General features: G+C 39.1%; 2 protein-coding genes and 1 long non-coding RNA gene across 3 annotated transcripts in view; all 3 read right to left on the minus strand.

Annotated features, from left to right (window-relative positions):
* Positions 1 to 3427, minus strand: part of LOC131101904 (tubulointerstitial nephritis antigen-like) — a 28318-nt gene extending 24891 nt beyond the window's left edge. The window contains exon 1 of the mRNA XM_058047308.1: positions 3150 to 3427. The gene's annotated coding sequence lies outside the window, so the exon portion shown is untranslated. The remainder of the gene's footprint in view (positions 1 to 3149) is intronic.
* Positions 3428 to 3687: 260 nt separating this feature from the next.
* Positions 3688 to 7565, minus strand: LOC131101753 (uncharacterized). The gene is made up of 3 exons (XR_009119297.1): positions 7398 to 7565; positions 4756 to 4838; positions 3688 to 4677 (listed from the first exon to the last, which is right to left on the minus strand). It is a non-coding gene; the product is annotated as an uncharacterized LOC131101753 (long non-coding RNA).
* Positions 7566 to 9834: 2269 nt separating this feature from the next.
* The window catches only part of LOC131102089 (potassium voltage-gated channel subfamily KQT member 4-like), a 45250-nt gene continuing 27512 nt past the window's right edge, over positions 9835 to 27572 (minus strand). The window contains exons 3-14 of the mRNA XM_058047579.1: positions 26762 to 26888; positions 26524 to 26699; positions 26044 to 26169; positions 24956 to 25066; positions 24799 to 24894; positions 24641 to 24729; positions 23130 to 23258; positions 18904 to 19130; positions 18736 to 18835; positions 13728 to 13859; positions 13523 to 13661; positions 9835 to 10698 (exon numbers count right to left, since the gene is read on the minus strand). Coding sequence (XP_057903562.1) covers positions 10486 to 10698; positions 13523 to 13661; positions 13728 to 13859; positions 18736 to 18835; positions 18904 to 19130; positions 23130 to 23258; positions 24641 to 24729; positions 24799 to 24894; positions 24956 to 25066; positions 26044 to 26169; positions 26524 to 26699; positions 26762 to 26888 — 1665 coding nt within the window. The 3' untranslated portion in view covers positions 9835 to 10485. The remainder of the gene's footprint in view (positions 10699 to 13522; positions 13662 to 13727; positions 13860 to 18735; positions 18836 to 18903; positions 19131 to 23129; positions 23259 to 24640; positions 24730 to 24798; positions 24895 to 24955; positions 25067 to 26043; positions 26170 to 26523; positions 26700 to 26761; positions 26889 to 27572) is intronic.

A 27572-nucleotide genomic window follows, 5' to 3' on the forward strand; every position in this document is an offset into this window, starting at 1 on the left:
GGGGGGGGGGGGGGGTGAAGAGCCTCGGGGTTAGACCTCCACCCTCCTCATCCTCGGTCGCCCCTTCGGCTTGACTCATCCAACAATTGCAAGTGAATCACCAGAGAGTCGGACAGGAAGTGTAGGAGTGTTGTCAGCGTATGGCGTACATTCCATACGCACACGTTGGCGATACGCTGACTCACACGTCAAACATACTGCTCTTCACAAATAAATACTCCACACGACGCCAGAGGGGGGCAATAAAAATGCCCCCCCGCCCCAGTCACTGTGGTTTAGTTTTTACTTGTTGCATCTATATATTTGTATGCATACTACGTACATTTGTATATGTATTTATTGAATATAGATTGGCATAACTATTTTATTATATGGATAAATAAATCTTTTATTTATTCATATTTTTCGCATCATTTTTTTATTTCTATTTTTGTGTGTAAAAAATAAAATTAAATGTGCCAGGAATTTAAAAAATATATTTAGTTTTTTTGTATAAAATATATTTGCGTAATTTAAGAAAAAAATATTTTCCTTGTAAAAAGTAAAAATGTGAAATTTGCTGTTGTTGTTTTTTTTAAACATATATTTAGTTTTTGTTATTGTTTTTTTTATTATTAAAAAAATATGTTTTGGTATTTTCTCTATGAAAAAATAAAATGAAAAATTTGCAAGGAAGTACATTGGCTTTCTGGGATATTGCCCATAAAAAATTAAATAATACAATAGAAAAATATTTAAAAATAATAGAACAAAATGTATACAAAATATATGATAAACAATTATTTATGAATGTGTATGTATGTATGTATGTATATTATATTGGCTGCCAATCCATTAAAATATTTGATTGCAATTTTGTCCATAGTTAACTCAGAATTAATCACATTTAATCACAGATAGAAATTTTAAAAAAATTAATTGGAGGGCTGCACGGTGGACGAGTGGTTAGCACGCAGGCCTCACAACTAGGAGACCCAAGTTCAATTCCACCCTGCAGAGTTTGCATGTTCTCCCCGTGCATGCGTGGGTTTTCTCCGGGTACTCCGGTTTCCTCCCACATTCCAAAAACACGCTAGGCTAATTAGCCACTCCAAATTGTCCATAGGTATGAATGTGAGTGTGAATGGTTGTTTGTCTATATGTGCCCTGTGATTGGCTGGCCACCAGTCCAGGGTGTACCCCGCCTCTCGCCCAAAGACAGCTGGGATAGGCTCCAGCACGTAGTAGAAAATGAATAAATGAAAATGATTGACCAATTTTTCCGGGATGAGACCTATTTTTTCCCTCCCCAGGAAGGAAGTAGTGGAAGAGAAATACTGTACTTGTAAAAATATCTCCTGTATGTACTGATGGATGTTGCTGTGTATCTCTGAGGCCTAGCGTGGGCAACAAGAGCACACCAGCTCGCTGTGGAACAATCGTGTCTTTCTCTCACTCCCCCCCGTCGGGCTTCGGGACGTCCCAGCAGCGGCAGCGCAGGCTTCCAAGGAGCGCTCGCCATTCCTGCAATTTTCAGTGAAGTCGCTGTTTGTTCCAAGGACATTGTGAGAGTAAATAAACTCCCACGTGTTCCTGGTGTTGATGGGAAGCACAGACCTTTCACATCCATGGATTTGTTTGTAAATAACAGACCACATCAAATAACAAAATTATTGTATCTGTAAAAGTGTTATGCAATCTGCTATATGTGCACTTTAAGATCATTTATTTGATGTAAAGTACGTTATAAATTTACAATATTTGAATAAATGTATTATTATTTGATATTATTTGTTATTATTATTTTATATTAATTTGTTATTATTATTATGAAGTAAAGTGCGTTATAAATGTATAATAAGAAGAATAAATTTAGTATTATTTTATATTATTTGTTATTATTATTATTATTATTATGTGCCTGTGTCCCTTTTTTCAGGAGCACTTTGTAAACAACAGACCGTATCAAATAACGAAATTATTGTATCTGTAAAAGTGTTATACAATCTGCTATATGTGCACTTTGAAATCATTTATTTGATGTAAAGTGCGTTATAAATTTATAATAATAAGAATAAATTTATTATTTAATATTATTATTAGTAGTAGTAGTAGCAGTAGTAGTATTATTACGTGCTTGTGTCCCTTTTTTCACTTTGTAAACAACAGACCGCATCAAATAACGAAATTGATAAAACCGCCAAACCATGAAAATGTCGTCTCAAGCCATGACGCCAGCTTGTATGTTGACTTTAAATGAAATACTTTGGAAAGAACGGGCGGGCCGTATTCAAACACTTGGCGGGCCGGATGTGGCCCCCGGGCCGTAGTTTGCCCACCCCTGTACTAACCCCTTACGTTTTTTGTCAAAAATCGCAAATATATATAAAAGCTATATTATTATTTGAAGTTGGTTGATGTGACACAAACAAAGCTTTACTTAAAGAGCACACAGCGAAGATAAAAGGTGACTTTTGGTTCCTTTCTGTCACGTTTGAGTCATAATAATTGTGAAAGCTCACACTTTCTCAATCACCCCTGCTGACATCACGACAGTCTCGTCATCAAAACTGGAATTGGTTAAAAAAGGAATAAGTCTAAATTCCACTCTGGTCAGCAAAGTTCTGTCCCGTTATGAATGACAGACAGAGGTCACAGCGGGGTGTTGCAAAAGATGACACTTTGATACACTTTGCTGAGGCTAATTGACTTTTTTTTCAAAAAACATTGTATTACAAACTTCGGCTATTTGACTTTGGTTACCAGTTACTTCCTGGTTTAAAAAAAAACAACAAACATAACTTCCTGGTAGTGTTGTGACGTTCACAAACGATTTGATTCTTTTGAACGGCTCATTACTATCAACGATGGGAACCGTATCGCTGGGAATTGTACAATGGGTAATTCAAAACAGTGACGTCACTGTCAAAGCAGAGTGTTATAGCGCCACACTGTGGAATATTTACAATGAATCCGGATCAGACTTTAAAAGGTTATAGTCAGTATTTCAGAATAATTCAAACTCATATTGGTGGGATATCTAAATTCATTTCTACCAGTGATTATTTCCATGATAAAAACGAGTTAAGGCTAGGCTGGCTTCTTAAAACGTAACAAATATATAAAAATGAGCCAGTTTTTTGAACAGCTCTTTGAAGGGAACGACTCACCAAGATCCCAGCTCTACTTCCGGGTTTGAGATCCATCAGGCGGGAACACTTCTTCTGTGACTCAAATGTCAACAAGAGAAAATAAATTCCTCTAAAAAACATTGTGGGGAGTCATGTGAGCGTTCAACCGTCCCGCATCAATTCCGAAGAAGAAGAATTCCGCAAGATTGAAGTGCTAGTTGTAGTTTTCAACTCACTGGGTCTCTTTATTCAACACTGACACAAATACAGCCATATGTGTGGAACGCTGAACTCCGGTCCGTCACTTTTTAGAAGTCCGTGTGAAACCCAAACAACAATAATAATTCCTAGTGTGTGAGTTGTGTGCAAGGAGTGGTGGTGTCTTTAATGTCCCTTCTCAGCTGCCGTAGCGTGCGTAGTAAAGTTGCACAGTTTTGTCCAAGCCCATGTGATCAAGCAATAAAGATTAAATATAAAAAAATGAAGCAATAAAGATGGTTACTACCGAAACTCAGACAAGTCGTGCAGTCTGTAATACACTCACATATATATTTACATATTATTTCACACCACTAAAACAAACATTGATTTTTTTTTTTTTATTGCAAACATCAAAACAGTATAAACAGAATTACAGGAACATAAAAGTGCAATTCTACAGAAAAATATAAACATAAATAAGAAAATTAGTAATAACAATGAAAGGGATATTGCTTGAAAATAAGAACAAAAAAAAATAGAAAGCTGCTTGCCAACCGCCAATAAACAACAGAAGAAGAAAAACACCACGAAGAACAACTTTCCATTTGAGCGGGTACAAGATACCTCAATTGGATTCGGGAAAGGAATATTCCACCCCCGGGAATACCATTATATGTTCATTTGGATTGGCATTTTTTGGGGGAATGAGGTGTATACAAAGGTTCAATTCTTTCCCTTTGAGCAAATAAAGCAATGCAATTGTAATATTCAGGTCCATGTATACGTGGCTAATTAGAAATATTTGTTTGTTTGATAATCTGTCATAAAAAAGATGAAATCAGTGAAAGAGTGCAGGGTCAAATGTCTTTAAAATATTTTTCAATGTGCCTGTGAAAGCACATGACTCATTTTTTATGTGATATTTTTGGAGTTTTCCAGGACAGGAAGTGTTTTTATATTCCATTTGTGTCCTTTATCATCTGTTTATTTGACTTAAAAGTAGAAAACCACGCAGGCTGCGCTCTCAGACTGTTTTGTTTTGCCAGTTTGGAAGACTTTCATGGCATTCTTGGACAGTATCTGGCGTCATGGAACCGTGTCATGTGACCCGGAGCGTCGCCATGGACACGGGGACAAACAGTCCAATCCCGAGCGTCAATAAAAAGCTTTTGTGCGGCGTGTTTTCCACCCAAAAGTTGAGCCAGACGCTCCTACTCACCGCTACCGCAATCAAACAAGCGGCTCCCTTATCTCCGGCCTTGCTCTCCTCCACCTGCGCTTTCTCGGTGTCGTCTTTGCCGTCCTCGGCGTGTCCCCGCAAGGCTCCTGCGGGATTCCCAGCATACTTCAGATAGACTATCTCCATCTGAGGACGCCACAGAATAAACAAAGATTGTCGTGCTGGGAAGCAGACACAACAAAAGCAAGCACATTCTTACCCTACCTGACACAGGATGTATTTCACACACAGGCACTGGACTCGAACCCTCACCGTGTAAATAGCAAGTACCTGCAGCTTCTCTTTGCCTCCAACAGAAAGAACAACCATGTTGGTGTTGATGTGACGCACAAACGTTTGACATCCACATTTTTTTAAACTGTCAAGTACAACTCGTTCAGCACCAAGGACGTTGTTAGAATCCCAAACAAGAGGTAAACAGAGTTGATGATGCAACTCTCCACTAATGCATTTCACTTCAGAGACGTTCCAAGACTAAGACTGGTTATTAAAACCACCACAAGGTGTCAGAAGTGACTTTGATAAAAGCCTGGAAATGGAAAAATCACACACAACAGGAAGGAGGAAGTGACGGATCGTCTAAATCAGGGGTCTCAAACACGCGGCCCGCGGGCCAAATGTGGCCCGCAGGACACTAGTTTGCGGCCCCCACCTTGATATGAAAGTTTAATGTTAGTGCGGCCCCGCGCAAGTTTGATATGGATGCTGTATGGTATCATGTACCCAGAAAAAAATATTATGTTTGATTAATGTTCATGTTAAAGGTTAAATAACTGTTATAATAGTTATCCTCCCTATCCGTGTGGAAGTGGTAAGTTTTGGGCTTTTTTAAGTTTAAAGGAAATAACTTGAAGGCTACCGTTTAGGTCGCTAGCTCTCTAGTTTGCGAGTTAGCATGTGTCTCAAGACCCTGCAGTTGCGCAATATGTTGTAAATAAAAAGAGTATAAATGTGACTATAGTCGTGTTTTGTCATGTCTACAGGGCTCTAATAATGCTTTGTTCATTTTAATCTGAAAAAAATCATTTGTCTACCCACCGACTATATGTGGTTTCTTAATCCAATCCAATCCAATCCACTTTATTTATATAGCACATTTTATAAACAGAGTTTCCAAAGTGCTGCACAGACGAGTAAAAATAAAAAGTAATAATCCAAAACTAAAAGAGCATTTAAGAAATAAAATAATAAAATAGATATTAAAATATTAAAAACAAGAAACAAAGCAATAAAAGTATAAAAAATAGAACCAATTACAATAAAAACAAAGAACTAAAAGACACAGGACCATACGACTCACTCTGAGTTAAAAGCCAGAGAATAAAAGTGGGTTTTAAGACGAGACTTAAAGCTTTCGATATTGGGGGCCTTTTTTACTTGGGAGGGCAGAGAGTTCCATAGTTTGGGGCCGACCACAGAAAAGGCTCGGTCCCCCCTGGTCTTAAGTCTCATCTTGGGCACCACAAGTTGGAGCTGGCCCTCGGACCTCAGTGACCGAGCTGGAGAGTAAACTTGGATGAGGTCCGAGATGTATTTGGGGGCCAGCCCATTCAACGCCTTAAAAACAAACAATAAAATCTTAAAATCAATCCTAAAACGAACAGGCAACCAATGAAGGGAGGCCAGAATTGGGGTGATGTGCTCCCTCTTTTTGGTTCCTGTTAAAAGCCGTGCCGCAGAGTTCTGGACTAACTGTAAGCGGGAGAGAGACTTTTGGCTAATTCCAGAGTAAAGTGCATTACAGTAGTCCAGACGTGATGAAATAAAAGCGTGCATGACTTGCTCAAAGTGTTGCAAAGATAAAAAAGATTTAATTTTAGATAAAAGCCGAAGATGATAAAAACAGGATTTTATAACTGCATTAACTTGTTTGTTGAGTTTAAAATCACTGTCTATTATGACGCCAAGGCTGGTGGCTGAGGGACTTAAGTTTTTATTATTTGCCCTTTTATTATTATTATTATTATATTTATTCATTACTGATTGATTGATTTTCTTTATTCTTATTTTGTGCAGAAAAATACAAATTAAGATATTTGAGAACAGTGGAATGAAAATCGGAACTAAAGCACTGCAAAAGTTTGTATATTTTTCTGTTTTTAATAAATGCGTTTTTTTTTTTTTGAAAACCTGATGTAGCCCAGTCTCACCCAGACCCTAGCTCCAGTGGCCCCCAAGTAAATTGAGTTTGAGACCCCTGGTCTAAATACAGTATCTCAATCGACTGACAGCCCTAACACACACACATATATATCTATCTATTATTATTACAATTATTTTATTAGTGATGGCCAATTTGACATAACAAACTAAGAATCAAGTTCTAAACATAATTAATGTGTTTTTACTCACCTTTTGTCTATTTTTCTTTCTACGGCAGCTCTTTCATCATATGCAAATAACATGCAAATGAGCCAATAGTATCTTTCTCGGACAGCCAATAGCGACTTCTCTTACTGAGGAGTTGGCACCAATATGGCTTCCTCCCCCTCCGACGTTACAAACCTGGCTATATTGTGTCCGTTCGTCCTGACTGAATAATTCCCTCTTTAGGTGTTTGTTCCAACAGAGAAGTAGTGTATGCTTATGAGCGTGTCTTTCAATATTTAAAAGTGTTGTGGAACGTGTATGTGTTAGAGTTTAGGTGTGCTAATCGGGTAATGCTAAAGCTAACCACTGTAGCAATGTAGCTTGAGGAAAGATGGTGTCCGTTTGTCCGCATTCACGAATCTCCCTTTTTACAGGGCGTTTATATAATCACGTGTTAATAGTTAGCATTGTGAAAGAAAGGGCTGACAATATACCTACACGTCAACAAGAGACGGTAAATAAAGGATCTGTGTCACCTTAAGCCGATTGTTGTGAGTGACATCCGGGAGACCGCCGTCATCCGGCTGGGAAATTCATCTTCAGCGGAAACGCCCCTCTCAGTTGTGTATATAACGTGTATTTTTTTTTACTTAAAAGTTGTTTTTCAGTAAAATCTTTAGTCATTTTCTGGCAGCGTCAATTGTTTTTTTTTGCCACATAAACGACCTAATGATCAAGAACCGCCGTCACTAAGAGTATTAATATACAAGGGTGCCCTCTGGTGGTCAATGTTATTATCACATCCCTCAATTCCTTGCTCGCTGCTGTGTTGTGTCTTCCGTATCTCCAACGGATAGCTGCGACTTCCTGGCATTCCTGGGTTGTTACGTCTTCAGGTCTCCATCCTGGTCCTAAACAACTAAAGTTGAACCATCTCCCCCACCCCCTCCAACCTTAAAACACACTTAAACTGTCCCTCGCTGCTCATAACATTAGGTACAGTTCACACAATTTGCTGCTTGTAATTGTTAACACAATAAAGCGTAACAGCGACACCTAATGGTGAGATATGGAAATGACAATATAATAGGAATAAAAGACAATACAGTCCAAAGATCTTTATTGAAACAAATAAATTAATCATTTAATCACGTGAGCTACTTCTAGCTACTCCCGGGGGGGGGGGGGTAGGGTTCAAAGGTCAATCAAATTGACAAAGGTTGCTACATCCTGAAGGTGGAAGACTCTGCTAGCTTAGCATTTATTGCTTTGTGCTGTCAGTTTGTGGTGAAAGGACGACAAATAGCGAGGTCAAAGGTGGAATGTCAAACGGCGGCAAGTCAGTGAGTGATGAAGGTGACGAAGAGGAGGGTAAAAACGACGTGCAGAGTGAAAGAGAGAGAGAAAAAGAGAAAGAGAAAGAGAGAGAGAGCGGTCATGCAAGGCATTCAGTCAGGCAGGCACGGTGCCTTGGTAGTAGCGCCCTCTAGTGGCCTCAGAGGTAGTTGCGGCATGCCTGTGATTCAGCGTCCTCCTACTTCCTGTTGTCATTTGACATTTGACACGTCGGAACTTTTCCTAGAGCTGATTAGACAGGACGTGATGACACCTCGGGCACTTTATTAAGGACACCTACACAATCCAATGAAACGCAAGAATAATCCTACATATTATGTAGCGCTATTACCTATACAATATGTCATATATATATACTGTAGTTGACCCACGTGACCACACAGTGGGACACACTGTGGTGGTTATTTCCTCAAATCGTGTGTACTTCACCTTTGTAGTAGTACAGTACCTATGTTTTAAAACAAAACTTTTTTTTAAATAATATATATTTTTAATCGAAAATACATATCAAATATTTTAATGACATTTCATTTTAAATAATAGATAATATTTATAATATTTATAATAGTGGAGTGGGTTCATTTAGTATGATGAAGGTAAGGCTTTTATTACAGAGGAGGCCTATGCTTGAAAATAATATATATTATATATTATTATATATAGTTCATTCATTCATTCATTTTCTACCGCTTTTTCCTCACGAGGGTCGCGGGGGGTGCTGGAGCCTATCCCAGCTGTCTTCGGGCGTAAGGCGGGGTACACCCTGGACTGGTCGCCAGCCAATCACAGGGCACATATAGACAAACAACCATTCACACTCACAATTATATATAGTTATATTTATATAATATATAAATAAATATTTATATTATATAGTTAAAAACAAATTAAAATAAAGAGGTTTTCACGCTATTTCCCACATATAAAAAATATATAAAATAAAAAAAACATAATAATATATTATTATTACTCGTACTTCGGTACATTATTTAAAAAATATATTAAAAAAAAACAAACTGTATTATGGAAAGCAGGAAGTGAACAAATGTAACAGTTACTGATTGTAAAAGTACCAGATGGAGGGGTAGGATTTAATTAGCTTTGCTTCTTCCTACTCCTTTTGGACAAAAACAACACATACTGTATAAATTACATGAAATATAGAAATATGAATAGTAGAGAATCCATATTTTGTATTTCCTATATTATTATTGAAGTATCGCAGTATTATGAAACAAAGGTTAGCAAGTAAAGGTAAGGCATTCATTATGGAGGAGGTCTAAAATCCATCCATTCATTTTCTATGCCGCTTATCCTCACTAGTGTGGGGGTATGCTGGAGCCTATCCCAGCTGGACTGGTGGCCAGCCAATGGCAGCACACATATATACGTAGACGTGTGGCCTACATGCTAACCACTTCTCCACCGTGCGGCCCTGAAGTACGTTTATAAAAATATTTGTTGTCATAGTGACGCAGTGCAGCTGAACGGTACCGCGAGCTACAAGCGTAATTCTACAAACGGTCAACCGGGCGGCTCCGGACGTCGTATTGGATTGTGCAGGTGTTCCTAATAAAGTGTGTCGGGGGGGGGGGGGGGGGGGGACACCATGCCAGGAAAGAGAAGAATGTGCCATTTTCATTGATCCTCTTGAGGAAGTGCTGACGCGTACGTCGAAAAGGAAGACATATTTACAACGTTAAAAATCCAACGCACGGTCAGAAGATGGCGGCGTCTGTTTGCTGAAGGCACACAGATCCTCCCCTTGTGCATCCCGGGCCCGAGCGAGCCCTTCCTAAAAGCTTCTACGTCATGCAGCACGGTGCATTCTTCTTCATGTTCTTTCACACGTCGGGTGTGATAATGCCGCTACGGTACGTAAACACGGAGGTAGACTCCAGCGTGCACGGGCAACGATGCACCAAGCAAACACGGACCTTTGTCCTTGTGAATGTGCTTCCATTCAGTCATAATTCTTCCCGTGTTCACCTTGAGTACCCTTGGGAACTTACCGGAAAGAATGGGGACACGGTCTGCACCAAACTAGCTTTGCTAATGTTTGCTAGATGTAACAAGCAAGGCTGGACGACATGTCTCTCGTCTTCGTCCTCATCTGCAGGACCGAGGGGCGTCTCAGGGGGGGTCCAGTGGAGCCCTCTAGTGGCCTCTGGCTGCAGCACTCATAAGGATGCAGGACGCAGGGTTAAAAAAAATAAAATAAAAATAAAAAGATGAAATAAAAATAAGGAGCCTGCCGTAGTTTCCCGCTCACTGCGACTCCAAGTTGCAGCTCTCCGACTGGGAGATGGTGTTGAGCGTGTTGGCGGACGGGAAGAGGTCTCTTTGGTCCGTGGGGCTGTGGTAGTCTGAGGTCAGGTCCGGGTCCAGCAGGGTGGACAGGGTGAGGTGGGAGGAGCCTTTCTTCAGGCACTGAGAGTAGAAGTTGAGCAGGAGGTCCAGCTTGTTCTCGATGGACTGAATCTAAAAGGATGCATAGGACTTGTCAAACGGGGTGGGGGGGTGGGTCGTGTTTTAGGTCCCAACCACAGGGAAAAGCTTCTTCCTGGTAAATCAGACTGCAATGGTGGTACAGTTCGAGGTTAGCACCATGAACTTAGCACGTTGGTCTTTTACCCAAACCAAAACATTAGAGTAGGTAAGGCTTGACTTATTTATCTTGGTGGTTAGTTTGTGTCTTCCTGGTAAATGAGTCCATAAAGGTGTTACAGTCTGCACCTCCTGCTGCATACCTGGGCTGTCTTCTAAACACTGCACACCCATATATTGGCCTTAGCGCCAAACAAAAGTTGGGTTTGAGGTCAGAAAAAAGGACTTGTTTTTGTGCTTTTTCCTGGTAAATGAGGCTGCAGTGGCCTTCCAGACATACGTATGTTTTAAAATGCATCTCTATATTGGCTTTTTGTCCTAACACAAATTGGGTTTCAGGTCACAAAAAGTGAAAAATCTAAATGAAAATATTTTTCCATGGTGGTTTTCCTGGTAAATGAGGCTGCAGGGGCCTTCCAGACGCACATATCTTGAAAATGCATCTCTATGTTGGCCTTTTGTCCTAACAGAAATTGGGTTTTAGGTCACAAAAAGTGAAAAATCTGCATAGAAATATTTTTCCATGGTGGTTATCGTCCTTTTTCCTGGTAAATGAGGCTGCAGTGGCCTTCCAGACACACATACCTTTAAAATGCATGTCTATGTTGGCCTTTTGTCCTAACACAAACTGGGTTTTAGGTCACAAAAAGTGAATGAGTGTTTCTCCATGGTGGTTATCGTCTTTTTTCCTGGTAAATGAGGCTGCAGTCGCCTTACCATTAGGGGTTATAAGGCCTCCTTGTACATAAGGTCACATTACATCTATATATTTTCCTTTTGTCCAAACAGAAATTGTGTTTTAGGTCACAAAAAGTGAAAAATCTGCATACAAATATTTTTCCACGGTGGTTATCATCCTTTTTCCTGGTAAATGAGGCTGCAGTGGCCTTCCAGACGCACATATCTTTGAAATGCATCTCTATATTGGCCTTTTGTCTTAACAGAAAATGGGTTTTAGGTCACAAAAAGTGAAAAATCTGCATAAAAATATTTTTTTATGGTGGTTATCGTCCTTTTTCCTGGTAAACGAGGCTGCAGTGGCCTTCCAGACACACATATCTTTAAAATGCATCTCTATATTGGCTTTTTGTCCTAACACAAATTGGGTTGGAGGTCACAAAAAGTGAAAAATCTGCATAAAAATATTTTTTTATGGTGGTTATCGTCCTTTTTCCTGGTAAATGAGGCTGCAGTGGCCTTCCAGACACACATATCTTTAAATATATATCTCTATATTGGCTTTTTGTCCTAACACAAATTGGGTTTTAGGTCACAAAAAGTGAAAAATCAGCATAGAAAAGGTATGAGTGTTTCTCCATAGTGGTTATTGTGCGTTTTCCTGGTAAATGAGGTTACAATGGCCCTACCGTTAGGGCTTATAGCGCAAATTACATCTATATATTTTCCTTTTGTCCTAACAGAAATTGTGTTTTAGGTCACAAAAAGTGAAAAATCCACATAAAAATATTTTTCCATGGTGGTTATCGTCCTTTTTCCTGGTAAATGAGGCTGCAGTGGCCTTCCAGACACACATATCTTTAAAATGCATCTCTATATTGGCTTTTTGTCCTAACAGAAATTGGGATTTAGGTCACAAAAAGTGAAAAATCTGCATAGAAATATTTTTCCATGGTGGTTATCATCCTTTTTCCTGGTAAATGAGGCTGCAGTGGCCTTCCAGACACACATATCTTTAAAATGCATCTCTTATATTGGCTTTTTGTCCTAACACAAATTGTGTTTTAGGTCACAAAAAGTGAAAAATCAGCATAGAAAAGGTTTTTTCCATGGTGGTTATCGTCCTTTTTCCTGGTAAATGAGGCTGCAGTGGCCCTACAGACATAGATATCTTTAAAATGCATCTCTATGTTGGCCTTTTGTCCAAACAGACATTGTGTTTTAGGTCACAAAAAGTGAAAAATCTGCATAGAAATTTTTTTCCATGGTAATTATCATCCTTTTTCCTGGTAAATGAGGCTGCAGTGGCCTTCCAGACGCATAGATCTTTAAAATGCATCTCTATATTGGCTTTTTGTCCGAACACAAATTGGGTTTTAGGTCACAAAAAGTGAAAAATCTGCATAAAAATATTTTTTTATGGTGGTTATCGTCCTTTTTCCTGGTAAATGAGGTTACAATGGTTATAGCGCTTATAGCGCAAATTACATCTATATATTTTCCTTTCGTCCAAACAGACATTGTGTTTTATGTCACAAAAAAATGAAAAATCTGCATAGAAATATTTTTCCATGGTGGTTATCGTCCTTTTTCCTGGTAAATGTGACTGCAGTGGCCTTCCAGACACACATATCTTTAAAATGCATCTTTATATTGGCCTTTTGTCTGAACACAAATTGTGTTCTAGGTCACAAAAAGTGACAAATCCGCATACAAATATTTTTCCATGGTGGTTATTGTCCTTTTTCCTGGTAAATGAGGTTTCAATGGCCCTACCGTAAGGGGTTATAGCGCAAATTACATCTATATATTTTCCTTTTGTCCAAACAGACATTATGTTTTAGGTCACAAAAAGTGAAAAATCCGCATAAAAATATTTTTCCATGGTGGTTATCGTCCTTTTTCCTGGTAAATGAGGCCGCAGTGGCCTTCCATTTGGAGGTTACAGCGCCCCCTGGTGTGATGGCATGCACTTGTGTGTATTTTTCTATGTATGTCGCTACATGAAGAAGACTTTTACCTGTTTCTCCACTTTGACCACGCGCCCCATCATGCTGAGCTCGTCCAGAGAGTCCAGCTCTGGCGGCGTTTTCTCCCCCTTTTCGGACCGCGCCTTCTTATCGGGCTGGACCGCCCCTCGCCCGATGATCTGGTCCACTCTGGCACGACACAGACCACGGTTGCCATGGCGTCATGTGGAGAGATGTGCCGTACGAGATCCTTACCGCATCTGCAGGCTCTTGATGCGTCCCAGCATGTCCAGGTGTCCCGCTGAGTACTGCTCGATGACGTCCTTCACGTCGTAGGGACGCAGCGTCTCCTTGAACTTCCTCTTGGCCACCAGGAACTTCAGGATCCTACACGAGCACCAAACGGAGCGGCACAATGAAACAATGGAGGAAGCGTAATAAGATTAATTACAGTCACGCTGACCTTCGCCTTCACAAACGGTAGCGTCAAAAAGAGCCGACGCGCGGTGATGAGACATTTACCTTATCGCCGTTTGCTGTGTCGGCAAGTGGCGACACACACACACACACACACACAACATAAATAACACAATCACCCAGCTCCACTCGTTGATATTGATATGATATGTTGTGATATTAATATCTGTGCTTCCAGCCGTGCGGTCAGCATCCGTGTTTCTTTCCCTTTTTTCTTTTGGCCATTCAGCATTTGGTTTTCCCTCCCCGGAGGTGACTGATACTGCCTTACCTGCACACGCTTCCAAATTCTACACAGGGACGGGAAGCCGAGGCAGCAAATATACTGCAACCACATCATCAGAGTACACACTTACAGATAATAAATGTACTAAATATACCGCAACGTCATCAGGCCGCGCGTATACGCGTACCGGATGGACTAAATATACTGCAACATCATCAGGGTACACATACGCATACGAAGTGTACCAAATGTACTCACATATACGCATACTAAATGTACCAAATATACTGCAACACCGTCCGAGTACACATACAGATACTATATGTACCAAATATACTGACATATACACATATTAAATGTACCAAATGTACTGACATACACAGACTAAATGTACCAAATATACTGCAACACCGTCCCAGTACACATACAGATACTATATGTACCAAATATACTGATATATACACATACTGAATGGACTAAATATACTGCAACATCATCAGGCCGCGCGTATACGCGTACCGGATGGACTAAATATACTGCAACATCATCAGGGTACACATACGCATACTATGTGTACCAAATGTACTTACATATACCCATACTAAATGTACCAAATATACTGCAACACCGTCCGAGTACACATACAGATACTAAATGTAGCAAATATACTGACATATACACATACCGGATGGACAAAATATACTGCAACATCATCAGGGTACGCATACTATGTGTACCAAATATACTCACATATACCCATACTAAATGTACCAAATATACTGCAACACCGTCCGTGTACACATACAGATACTAAATGTACCAAATATACTGACAGAAACACATATTAAATGTACCAAATGTACTGACATACACAGACTAAATGTACCAAATATAGTAGTACTGCAACACCGTCCGAGTACACATACAGATACTATATGTACCAAATATACTGACATATACACATACTGAATGGACTAAATATACTGCAACATCATCAGGGCGCGCGTATACGCGTACCGGATGGACTAAATATACTGCAACATCATCAGAGTACACATACGCATACTATGTGTACCAAATATACTCACATATACCCATACTAAATGTACCAAATATACTGCAACACCGTCCGAGTACACATACAGATACTAAATGTAGCAAATATACTGACATATACACATACTAAATGTACCAAATTTACTGCAACACCATCCAAGTACACATACAGATACTAAATGCAGCAAATATACTGACATATACACATACTAAATGTACCAAATATACTGCAACACCGTCCGAGTACACATACAGATACTAAATGTACCAAATATACTGATATATACACATATTAAATGTACCAAATGTACTGACATACCCATACTAAATGTACCAAATATACTGCAACACCGTCCGAGTACACATACAGATACTATATGTACCAAATATACTGATATATACACATACTGAATGGACTAAATATACTGCAACATCATCAGGGCGCGCGTATACGCGTACCGGATGGACTAAATATACTGCAACATCATCAGGGTACACATACGCATACTATGTGTACCAAATGTACTCACATATACCCATACTAAATGTACCAAATATACTGCAGCACCATCCGAGTACACATACAGATACTAAATGTACCAAATATACTGACATATACACATACTGAATGGACTAAATATACTGCAACATCATCAGGCCGCGCGTATAAGCGTACCGGATGGACTAAATATACTGCAACATCATCAGGGTACACATATGCATACGATGTGTACCAAATATACTCACATATACGCATACTAAATGTACCAAATATACTGCAACACCGTCCGAGTACACATACAGATACTAAATGCAGCAAATATACTGACATATACACATACTAAATGTACCAAATTTACTGCAACACCATCCAAGTACACATACAGATACTAAATGCAGCAAATATACTGACATATACACATACTAAATGTACCAAATGTACTGACATATACACATACTGGATGGACTAGATATACTGCAACATCATCAGGGTACATATACAGATATTAATGTACCAAATATACTGACATATACGTACACATACAGAATGGACTAAATATACTACAACATCATCAGGGTACACATACAGATACTAAAAGTACCAAATAGACTAACTCATACACATACTAAATGTAGCAAATATACTGCAACACCGTCCAAGTACACATACAGATAGTAAATGGACCAAATATACTACAACATCACCAGAGTACACATACAGATACTACTAAATGGACCAAATACACTGACGTATGCACATACTGAATGTACCAAACATACTGCAACATCATCAGAGTACACAGAGATAGTAAATGTACCAAATATACTGCAACATCATCAGAGTACACAGAGATAGTAAATGTACCAAATATACTGACATATACACATACTGAATGTACCAAATATACTAACTCATACACATACTAAATGTAGCAAATATACTGCAACACCATCCAAGTACACATACAGATAGTAATGTACCAAATATACTACATCACCAGAGTACACATACAGATACTACTAAATGGACCAAATACACTGCAACATCATTAGAGTACACATACAGATACTACTAAATGGACCAAATATACTGCAACACCATCAGAGTACACATACAGACACTACCAAATGTACCAAATATACTGCAACATCATCAGAGTACACATACAGATACTACTAAATGGACCAAATACACTGACGTATGCACATAGTGAATGTACCAAATATACTGCAACATCATCAGAGTACACATACAGATAGTAAATGTACCAAATATACTGACATATACACATACTGAATGTACCAAATATACTGCAACATCATCAGAGTACACATATAGATACTACTAAATGGACCAAATATACTGCAACATCATCAGAGTACACATACAGATACTACCAAATGGACCAACTATACTGCAACATCATCAGAGTACACATACAGATACTACCAAATGGACCAACTATACTGCAACATCATCAGAGTACACATACAGATACTACTGAATGTACCAAATATTGTGCAACATCATCAAAGTACACAGAGATAGTAAATCTACCAAATATACTGACATATACACTTACCAAATGGACTAAATATACTGCAACACCATCAGAGTACACATACAGATACTACCAAATGTACCAAATATACTGACATATACACTTACCAAATGGACTAAATATACTGCAACACCATCAGAATACACATACAGATACTACTAAATGTACCAAATATACTGCAACATCACCAGAGTACACATACAGATACTACTAAATGGACCAAATATACCGACGTATGCACATAGTGAATGTACCAAATATACTGCAACATCATCAGAGTACACAGAGATAGTAAATGTACCAAATATACTGACATATACACATACTGAATGTACCAAATATACTGCAACATCATCAGAGTACACATATAGATACTACTAAATGGACCAAATATACTGCAACATCACCAGAGTACACATACAGATACTACCAAATGGACCAAATACACTGACGTATGCACATACTAAATGTACCAAATATACTGCAACATCATCAGAGTACACAGAGATAGTAAATGTACCAAATATACTGCAACATCACCAGAGTACACATACAGATACTACTAAATGGACCAAATACACCGACGTATGCACATACTGAATGTACCAAATATACTGCAACATCATCAGAGTACACAGAGATAGTAAATGTACCAAATATACTGCAACATCACCAGAGTACACATACAGATACTACTAAATGGACCAAATACACAGACGTATGCACATACTGAATGTACCAAATATACTACAACATCATCAGAGTACACAGAGAAAGTAAATGTACCAAATATACTGCAACATCACCAGAGTACACGTACAGATACTACTAAATGTACCAAATATACTGCAACATCAGCAGAGTACACATACAGATACTACCAAATGGACCAAATACACCGACGTATGCACATAGTGAATGTACCAAATATACTGCAACATCATCAGAGTACACAGAGAAAGTAAATGTACCAAATATACTGCAACACCATCAGAGTACACATAGAGATAGTAAATGGAAGGTACTGGAAGGTCATATAACGTGACCTCCAGAAGTACACATACAGCTTGTGTAGGATCCATGCAGTACTTCTTGACAAATGGCAGCAAATACGTTCCCAAGCAAATAAAAGTAGGAGAAAAACCCCAAAGTAGAATAGAACCTCCCTGAGGACCACGAGATGCCTCCTGCAGCTCAGGTGAGAACTTTGTGCTGAGTCCATAAAGTGTGTAGTACTGCGTTGTGTAAAGTGTTAGCATAAAAAAGCTAGTCAAAGATCCTCTACTGGACAGGAGTGCACTGCTGCATCAGAAAGGAGCGCTGATTTAGGAATCGAGCACGAGAAGGCTTCATACGGGAACTTGGGAATCTACTAAGAAGTACTGCATACTGCCTTGGCGGAGGTCTTGCGGAGCTTAGCGGTAAAAGTGGAAGACGTCACCTGACAGCGCGGATGAGCGTCTTCACGGCGGGGATGACCTCATCCATGGCCACATCGCAGTAGCCTTTGTCCTCCACGCTGTCCTCGCCAAGCCCGTCCACTGTGAAGACATTCACGGGGGCAGTCAAAGGTCAGCATCGGGTCAAAGGTCAAAGGTGAGGTGCGTACCGTAGGCGGGCGGGCGCGCTTTGAGTCGTAGCGAGGTGCGGAAGCGCGTGCGGTCGTTGAAGCTCCAGCTCTTCTGCACCTTCCCGGGGCTCCCGGCCTCGGGGACGTTCTCCTGGCTGGGCGAGCGCCTCACGGCGGGGGCGGGCGGCTGCGGCGAGGTCTTGCTGCGGATGGCTTGGCTGGACCGGGAATTGTTCATCCTGATGCGATCCCGGAAGCCTAATTTGCTGCTGGCAACCGAGACGGGAACAATAAGGAACCCGTTGGACCCATGACCCCCCCCGCCCCTGACCCCCGGACCCCCACTCCATGTCCATGCCGCTACTGGGATGTTAGTTGTTAAAGTGGGAAAGCGACCAAACAAGCCGAGAACGTCAGCATCAGCACCAAAAGCAAACATCTTCCAGTTGATGAGTCACCATGGCGACCGCACTGATGCTAATAATTGGATTATTTAGCGCAGCACCGCACTCAGCAGCGGGGAGGGGGGGGGGGGGGGGAGTGGGAAAATGGCATGGGAATAAAAAACACGCTCTCTTAATCCCGCCAGTGGAGCGATTAAGCATCCAAAAGGCGACCGGCGCCACAATCACAACGTCCGAGTCATCACGGCAACACTCAACAACAACGCAAGCTAGCCACATCCTGTGACGCGCCGTCACGCATCCATCGGCACACGCAGGCAACGCACGCATTTTATTCTGTTACATTCCTTCCTGTGTGTGTGTGTGTGTGCATGTGTGTGTGTGTGCATGTGTGTGTGATGTCTTTCATGTGAGCTGAAGCTGCACAATCAAAGTCCAAGATGGCCGTACTATGCTAGCTTTCATTGGTTTCATTTACTGAATAAAAACATTTCATTACTAAATATTATATTATATTATATATATTATATATAATATATTATATCATTTCATATATAACATATATATTATACAATATAATATTTAGTAATGAAATGCTTTTATTTAGTAAACAAAACCAATATAATTATATTATATATAATATATATAATAAAATACTTTATTAAATTATAATATATATATATATAAAATTATATTATATATATATAATTTTATATATAACATATATATTATACAATATAATATTTAGTAATGAAATGCTTTTATTTAGTAAACAAAACCAATATAATTATATTATATATAATATATATAATAAAATACTTTATTAAATTATAATATATTATATATATATATATAATTATATTATATATATTATATAATTTTATATATAACATATATATTATACAATATAATATTTAGTAATGAAATGCTTTTATTTAGTAAACAAAACCAAAATAATTATATTATATATAATATATATAATAAAATAATATATTAAATTATAATATATTATTATATATAATTATAATATTATATAATATTATATTATAATATAAAGTATAATATATATAATATAATACTATATTATATTATCATATATATATTATTATATTATATATAATATATATATTATATATAATATAATTATAATATATATTATTATATTATATAAATATTAGCTAAATATATCTTTGGGTGAAATGCAATGGATAGCTTTCATTGGTTTTATTTACTAAATAAAAGCATTTCATTACTAAATATTATATTATATTGTATAATATATATGTTATATGTAATATAAAATTATATAATATATTATATAAAATATATATAATATAATGTAATATAATATATTATATATTACATTATATTATGTAAATATTGGCTAAATATATCTTTGGGTGAAATACAATGGATGATGGCATCATCCATTCATGTATGTATGCTGGAGCCTATCCCAGCTGCCTTTGTACACCCTGGACTGGTGGCCAGCCAATGGCAGTCATTATAGAATTATGATATATTATTAGATATTCCATGATTATTGAATGCAATAAGTGTAATAAAATACATTTGTAATGGAAACTATTGTTTTCTAACAACACATTATATGACTATATGATTGTTTTTTTACATTTACGGGAGTCATGAATGAATTGTCTATTGTGGCCTTTTCCACAAACGACTCTCTTCCACTTTTGAATGGCCAAGAAGGCGTTTTCATGGTATATTTGATATTTGGTATGTATTTGGTGGAAAGATGTGAGTGGACATGGCGTTAGACGCCCCCAGGAAGACAACGCTAAAGAAAAGCCACGATGGTGCAAACACAAAAGATTGGAGCACTTAAGAGCTTGTAAATAATAAAGCGGCAGCAAAGAGCGATGCATGCTGAATGATTCATACGCTTCATGGCCTCCCATTAGCGCCCAGTTAGCTGGCATGCTGGACCGCTCACGCTCGTACAAACCACCCACGGCTTCCCTTCACCTCAAAGGCATGCGTTATGTTTTAGCGCTTACGATTTATCGCCGTTCGTTAGCGAAGGCCGGCCACAAAACCAAAAGGATTCATCATTCATGTACAACGTTTACGCAGCAGAGCCGCATCATTGGCGCATCATTGACGCATCATTGACGCATCATTGACGCATTATTGACACTATTATTATTATCATCTTTACTTAGGATCTCTTTATGGCACTGGTGCTGACAAACATGCTAAATGTATGCTATCTGGGCTTTGCTATGATATGCTGTGATGCTGTGAAGCGGCAGCTCTGCCTTGCAAAGGTCAACAGGCAAGGTCGTCGAGCAACAAAACAGTCATCATCATCATCATCATCATCATCGCTGTCGTGCGCCGTGCACAGGCCGGTTGCCGTGGATACCTCTGCTTGCGTCCGGCATGAATCCGGAAGAGACCCCGCTTTTTAGCGAGGACTTGACTGGGGAGACACACACACAAGGCAGAGAGGGTGAGGGAGGGGTGGAGGAGGCGGGGTGGGAGACGCGGGAGGTGACCCCCCCCCCCACCACCATCGGCCAATTTATTAGGGACACCCGCGCAATCGCTTCACCTGCATCTCCGTCATTCATCTTAAATATCAAGAAAAATTATCCAAATTATCAAAAATGATAATCAGAAAGTATATATATATATATATATATATATATATATATATATATATATATATATATATATATATATATATATATATATATATACACAAACAAAAATGTGGTCATATATAATATAAATGACCACAATTACAATCATTAATCATTAGTAAATATTGATATCATATCATATATTATATTTTAAAGTATGTTCGTGTAGTAGTTATTCTTGGATACTAGCATTCATATTGACTAAATCATAATTATTTCTTTGTTTAAATAGCTTATTATGATTCATGTTGATAATGTTAGTGATAATAACTTTTCTAAAAATAAATGTCACAAATAAAAAAACAATTGGTAAATAATTCTTTCAATTTGAGCCATTAAATTTTAAACAATAAATTATAATTTTATAATAATAATATAATACAATATTATATATTTTTAAAAATTATAATTCATAATTAATAAAAATAATTATAAGAATAAATGATAGTATGAGTTTAAAATGATGATTATTACAACGATTAATATGTACAATATTGCTATTAAAATAAATGTACAAGTATATGTATATGATAACTTCCATCCATCTATTTTCTATGCCGTTTATCATCCATAACCATCAATATTGATATTGACGGATCTTCTCTGCAGGTGTGCCTAATGATTTGGCCGATGAGTGTGGCCTAAATGGCTACTTTTGGAACACAGAGAAGCACAGTGACTTGTCAGGTTTGGACTTGGGAGAGGCGGGTGGGGGGTTGGGGGAGTTGGGGGGGGTTGGGGTGCAGCATGCCACAGCAGAGCATGATAACCATAATGGCGAGGACACATCATGGCGAGGACACCTCCTCCCGTCGGACACGGCGCTCCCCCGTCCAAGCAGCTTTGCCTTCTCAAAGTTTGGACGACCCGAAACTGCAACCGCCCCCCGACCCCGGCCCCCAGCCCCCAAGCAGAGCTCATGAAGCACAAACCTGCACGGCGCTTCCGCCTTCCTGAGAAGACGACACGGAGGACGATGGGGGGTGTGGGTGGGTGTCATGGCAACAAAGAGAAGAGGAGAAGAGTGAAAAAAGGTGAGTCATGAGGATGGACGGTGGATGAGCGGACAGAGACGGGGGGGGGGGGCCAGCGACGCGCTCCTGTTAGTCACGGTTAGACGCACAACAACACAGCTGGCTCTTGCGTGAGCGCGTGTCCCCGCCGGTGCGCGTCTAGTGTGCGAGGTGCGTACCTGTCCCCTGACAGGTAGGGGGCGCTGTAGGGCCGCAGCCCTGACAGCGGCGTGTGGTAGGAGTTGTGCAGGACCTTCTTGTTGATGTTACGCTGCCGCTGGAGGTGACTGAACAGCAGCGTCAGTTCTCTGACGCCCACGTGCACAAATAAAACAAACATGACAAATTCAATGAAACACAAAATGGCACACACACACACAAAAAGGGCCAAATCAATGACGAAGAGGAGGATGACGAAGGATCGTTTGGGTCGTGACGCAAAACTCAGACGATGGAAGCTCCGCTTTTTATTCCTTGGAATTCCTTGTTAGAATATGACGTTTTTCTTGGAATATTATGACTTTATTCATATCAAATTATCATTTTAATAAATTTTAATAAATTTTAATACATTTTAATAAATTTTTATAAATTTTTATAAATTTTTATAAATTTTTAATAAATTTTAATAAAATTTAATAATTTTAAATAATTTTTAATAATTTTTAATACACTTTAATAAACTTTAATAAACTTTAATAAATTTTAATTAATTTTAATTAATTTTAATTAATTTTAATTAATTTTAATTAATTTTAATTTTAATTTTAATTAAGTATTGCAACTTTTGTCTTTTACATTTTCTTATTGGAAAATATTGACTTTGTTCCCATAATATTATAAAATGCCAACTTTATTTACTTTTTGTTTTCTTCAGGTTAGTATGATAAAATATTTTTTCCTCATAATGTTAAAAGTTGATTTTTTTTCTCCCGAGGATATGACTTCATTCTCTTAATATTTTGACTTTACTTTGTAAAATTACAGCCTCTTTTTACATTTCTGCTATTTTTCCTTGAACTCTGTTAGTCGAATGAGATTGTTCTTGGACTTTATTCTCATAAGGTTGTTGTTGTTTTGTTTTCATTTTCCAACTATTGCATATTCCCTTAATATTCTAACTTTTTCTCCAATGTCATTTTCCCAAAAATACCAACTTTATTATTATTATTTAATTGTTTCTTGTAATGTTATGACTTTTTAAAAAAGCATTGTTTTGTACTTTATGCTACTATAATGATGTTTTTTTTTGTTTTGCTCATAAGAAATTATTTTTCTCATTACAGGACCATGAATGAATATTTGGACGTGATTCTTCTAAAATGATGCTACTTTTTTTCCATGTTGTTGTTTTCAGTTTTCCGGATGCATCCTAGTTGTAGAAACTCTGGCGATTTAGGTGGCGGGCTGCAAATGGTTCATAAAGTTTGACCCTGGAACAGACGATTTCTATTTCCACGGGTGTGTTGGACGTCAGAGGTTCCACGGAGTACTAGATGCCCCCCCGTGCCCCCCACCCCTAAGCAAATGAGTCAACTGAATCGATAACGCACAACATAATAAAGAAGTAAAGCAAATGGAATGAAATGTTGTGTTGTCACGGGGTAGAATCCATGGTTATGTCGACCTCTACACATCTCTGCCGTGCCGGTGAGCAGGCAGGTGAGAGCGCATGGCGGGGGGGGCGTACCTGAAAGAGGGCAGCATACTGTCGTAGAAGTACCAGGTGGCCGTCAGGTAGGAGTGTTTGGCGTCCGTGGAGTAAAGGCGCCACGCCGCCTAGCCAAGAACAAAGCCGCGCCTTTGGTACGAGAGCAGAAGGAGCGTAAAAAAGGGGGCGTATGTTACCTGGATGAGGTTGGCGGCGGGCATGCGTCTCTTCTCAAAGTGCTTCTGCCGGTGCTGCTCCTGCACCTTCAAGGCAAAGCCCGAGCCCAGAATTCCCTGCCGGAGGAGGCGGACACGTCACGTGAAGCAACTCTCCGCTCGGACAGCAGAAACTTACGGCGGGCAGGGCGAAGAAGGAGACGCCCAGGAGGGCGAAGCCGGCGGCCAGAAGACGACCTTGCCAGCTGCGAGGGATCTTGTCGCCGTAACCAATGGTGGTCAGCGTGATCTGGGAAGACAAACATGTAGCCATTTTGTGTGGCCGTAGACTCAATGGAGCCGCTAAGAACAGACCTTAGAAGGTCTCAATTTTGTTTTTCTTCATTTTTCTCAAGCTGCTGCACCTCCCTTGAAGTCAACAACTGCTAGCTTAAACCAATTTGATTTGGTTTGTAATTCGTTACAATTAAAATTATACGTAATATGTCTAGTATTATAGTATGTATAATATGTATAATATGAATTCTCATAATAAATAATAAGGTGGATGCACACACCAAAATATGTGTATAAGAAATATAAACATAAAAAGGGATTTGGGGATGTTTAGTCTTTGTTATCACTAAATTTCATAAATATTTATTTAAAAAAAAAAGAATATTAAAGCCCTAAACTTCATAAATATTTGTTTTGTCAAAATAACAAAAATAAATACATTTAAATGCTAATTATAATAAGATAAAAAAGTGATAAGTAGATGTTTAGAGACTTATATTATGACTAAACTTCATAAATATTTATTCTAAAAAATGACAAAGAAAAAAGAATATTATTATTATTATTATTATTATTATTATTATTATTATTATTATTATTATAACAAGGTTACATTACATTTTCTTATCCTTCTAAATATTTATTTTAAAAATAAAAAAAATAATACAGATGTAAAATAACAATACATGACAAAATAATAATAATAATATACTAATATAATAATAATAATAATAATAATAATAATAATAATAATAATAATAATAATAATAAGACAAAAATACTTTTAAAATAAAATATTTCTAACAAAAAATATATATATTTTTATTAAAGTATTTTTGACGCATTTGCGTTTTAAAGAGAATAAATAAGGTATCTTCAGATACGACTCTTGCAGTGCAGATGTTCCTAATGAAGTGGCCTTTAAATGCATGTATAAATGCCATCTTTACAAAGAAAAAGTCAACTTGAGTATGGACATGCAGTACTCACAATCCCCCACCAGAGGGAGTCTGCATAGTTGCTGAAGTCGGTGTTGTCGTCCTTCTCAGCCTGGTAGACCAGGAAGGAGGCAAAGATGAGCACCAGGAAGCCGATGTACCACGCCGTAATCAGCTCCTGGAGAGGAAGCATCCATCACAAGCGTCAGCAGCGTGGTCTCCATCCCAAATCGCCATCATCATTATCCACTGAAAGCGCCTTGTCATCATTTTCCAGCTTTCCGGGGCTAAGGTGCGCGGTCATCACCACCATCATCACCATCATCATCATCATCGTGGTCGTGGCCCTCACGTAGTCACGTAAGTCAGCACAAACACCCGACGCTAAATGAGCAGCTCAAGTGCACTTTGGCCTTTGAAGGCATCGGAACACGGAATGGGGGAACAGGTGAGCTTGCCAGGTTGCTTGTCCCATTAGCGGCCATTAGGAATTCTAATGATGGCGTTCCCGTAAAAAGGAAGCCAAGCCCACCTTGCTGTGAGCGTAGACCACCGATCCCAGCAGCTTCCAGGTGCCTCCTCGCCGGTCCATACGCACCATCCGAAGGATCTGCAGGAAGCGCATGCTGCGCAGGGCCGAGGTGGCGAAGATGTTGCCCTGCGTGCCCGCCGCGATCACCGCCAGCGACGCCACGAACACGATGAAGTCTGACGACATACGAGAGAATGTGTGACGACGCCGAGGAGGCTTCCCTGCCAGCGGTTCTCACCGATGACGCAGAAGGGCTTCCGGGCAAATCTCAGCCGCCCCTGCCAGCCGCGGTATCGGCAACAGCATCCCGCCGCCCAGATCCTGATGAAGTACTCCATCCCGAACACCACGATCATCACAAACTCCTGTCACACAAGATGGAACCCACGTTGAACAAACATACAAAGTTGCTCCCTCGATTCACACCAGGGGGGGTCCAAAGGTTTGTCCGGAGAGGGCCACATAGTGAAACAACGCAACACGTGTAGATACGCTAAGTTGTATGCTAACATATGCTAAGTATAAATTCATACCCTGCATCTCTGTGTGGAGTTTGCATGTTCTCCCCGTGCCAATCCATTAAAATATTTGATTGCAATTTTGTCCATAGTTAACTCAGAATTAATCACATTTAATCAGAGATATAAATATTAAAAAAATTAATCGGAGGGCTGCACGGTGGACGAGTGGTTAACACGCTGGCCTCACAACGAGGAGACCCGAGTTCAATTCCACCATGCAGAGTTTGCATGTTTTCTCCGGGTACTCCGGTTTCCTCCCACATTCCAAAAACATGCTAGGTTAATTAGCGACTCCAAGTTGTCCATAGGTATGAATGTGAGTGTGAATGGTTGTTTGTCTATATGTGCCCTGTGATTGGCTGGCCACCAGTCCAGGGTGTACCCCGCCTCTCGCCCGAAGACAGCTGGGATAGGCTCCAGCACTCCCCGCGACCCTTGTGAGGAAAAGCGGCAGAAAATGAATGAATGAATAAATGAATAATCACAGATAGAAATATTTAAAAAATTAATCGCAGGGCTGCACGGTGG

This window comes from Doryrhamphus excisus, chromosome 14 (genome assembly GCF_030265055.1).
Source record: "Doryrhamphus excisus isolate RoL2022-K1 chromosome 14, RoL_Dexc_1.0, whole genome shotgun sequence".
Lineage (NCBI taxonomy): Eukaryota > Metazoa > Chordata > Actinopteri > Syngnathiformes > Syngnathidae > Doryrhamphus > Doryrhamphus excisus.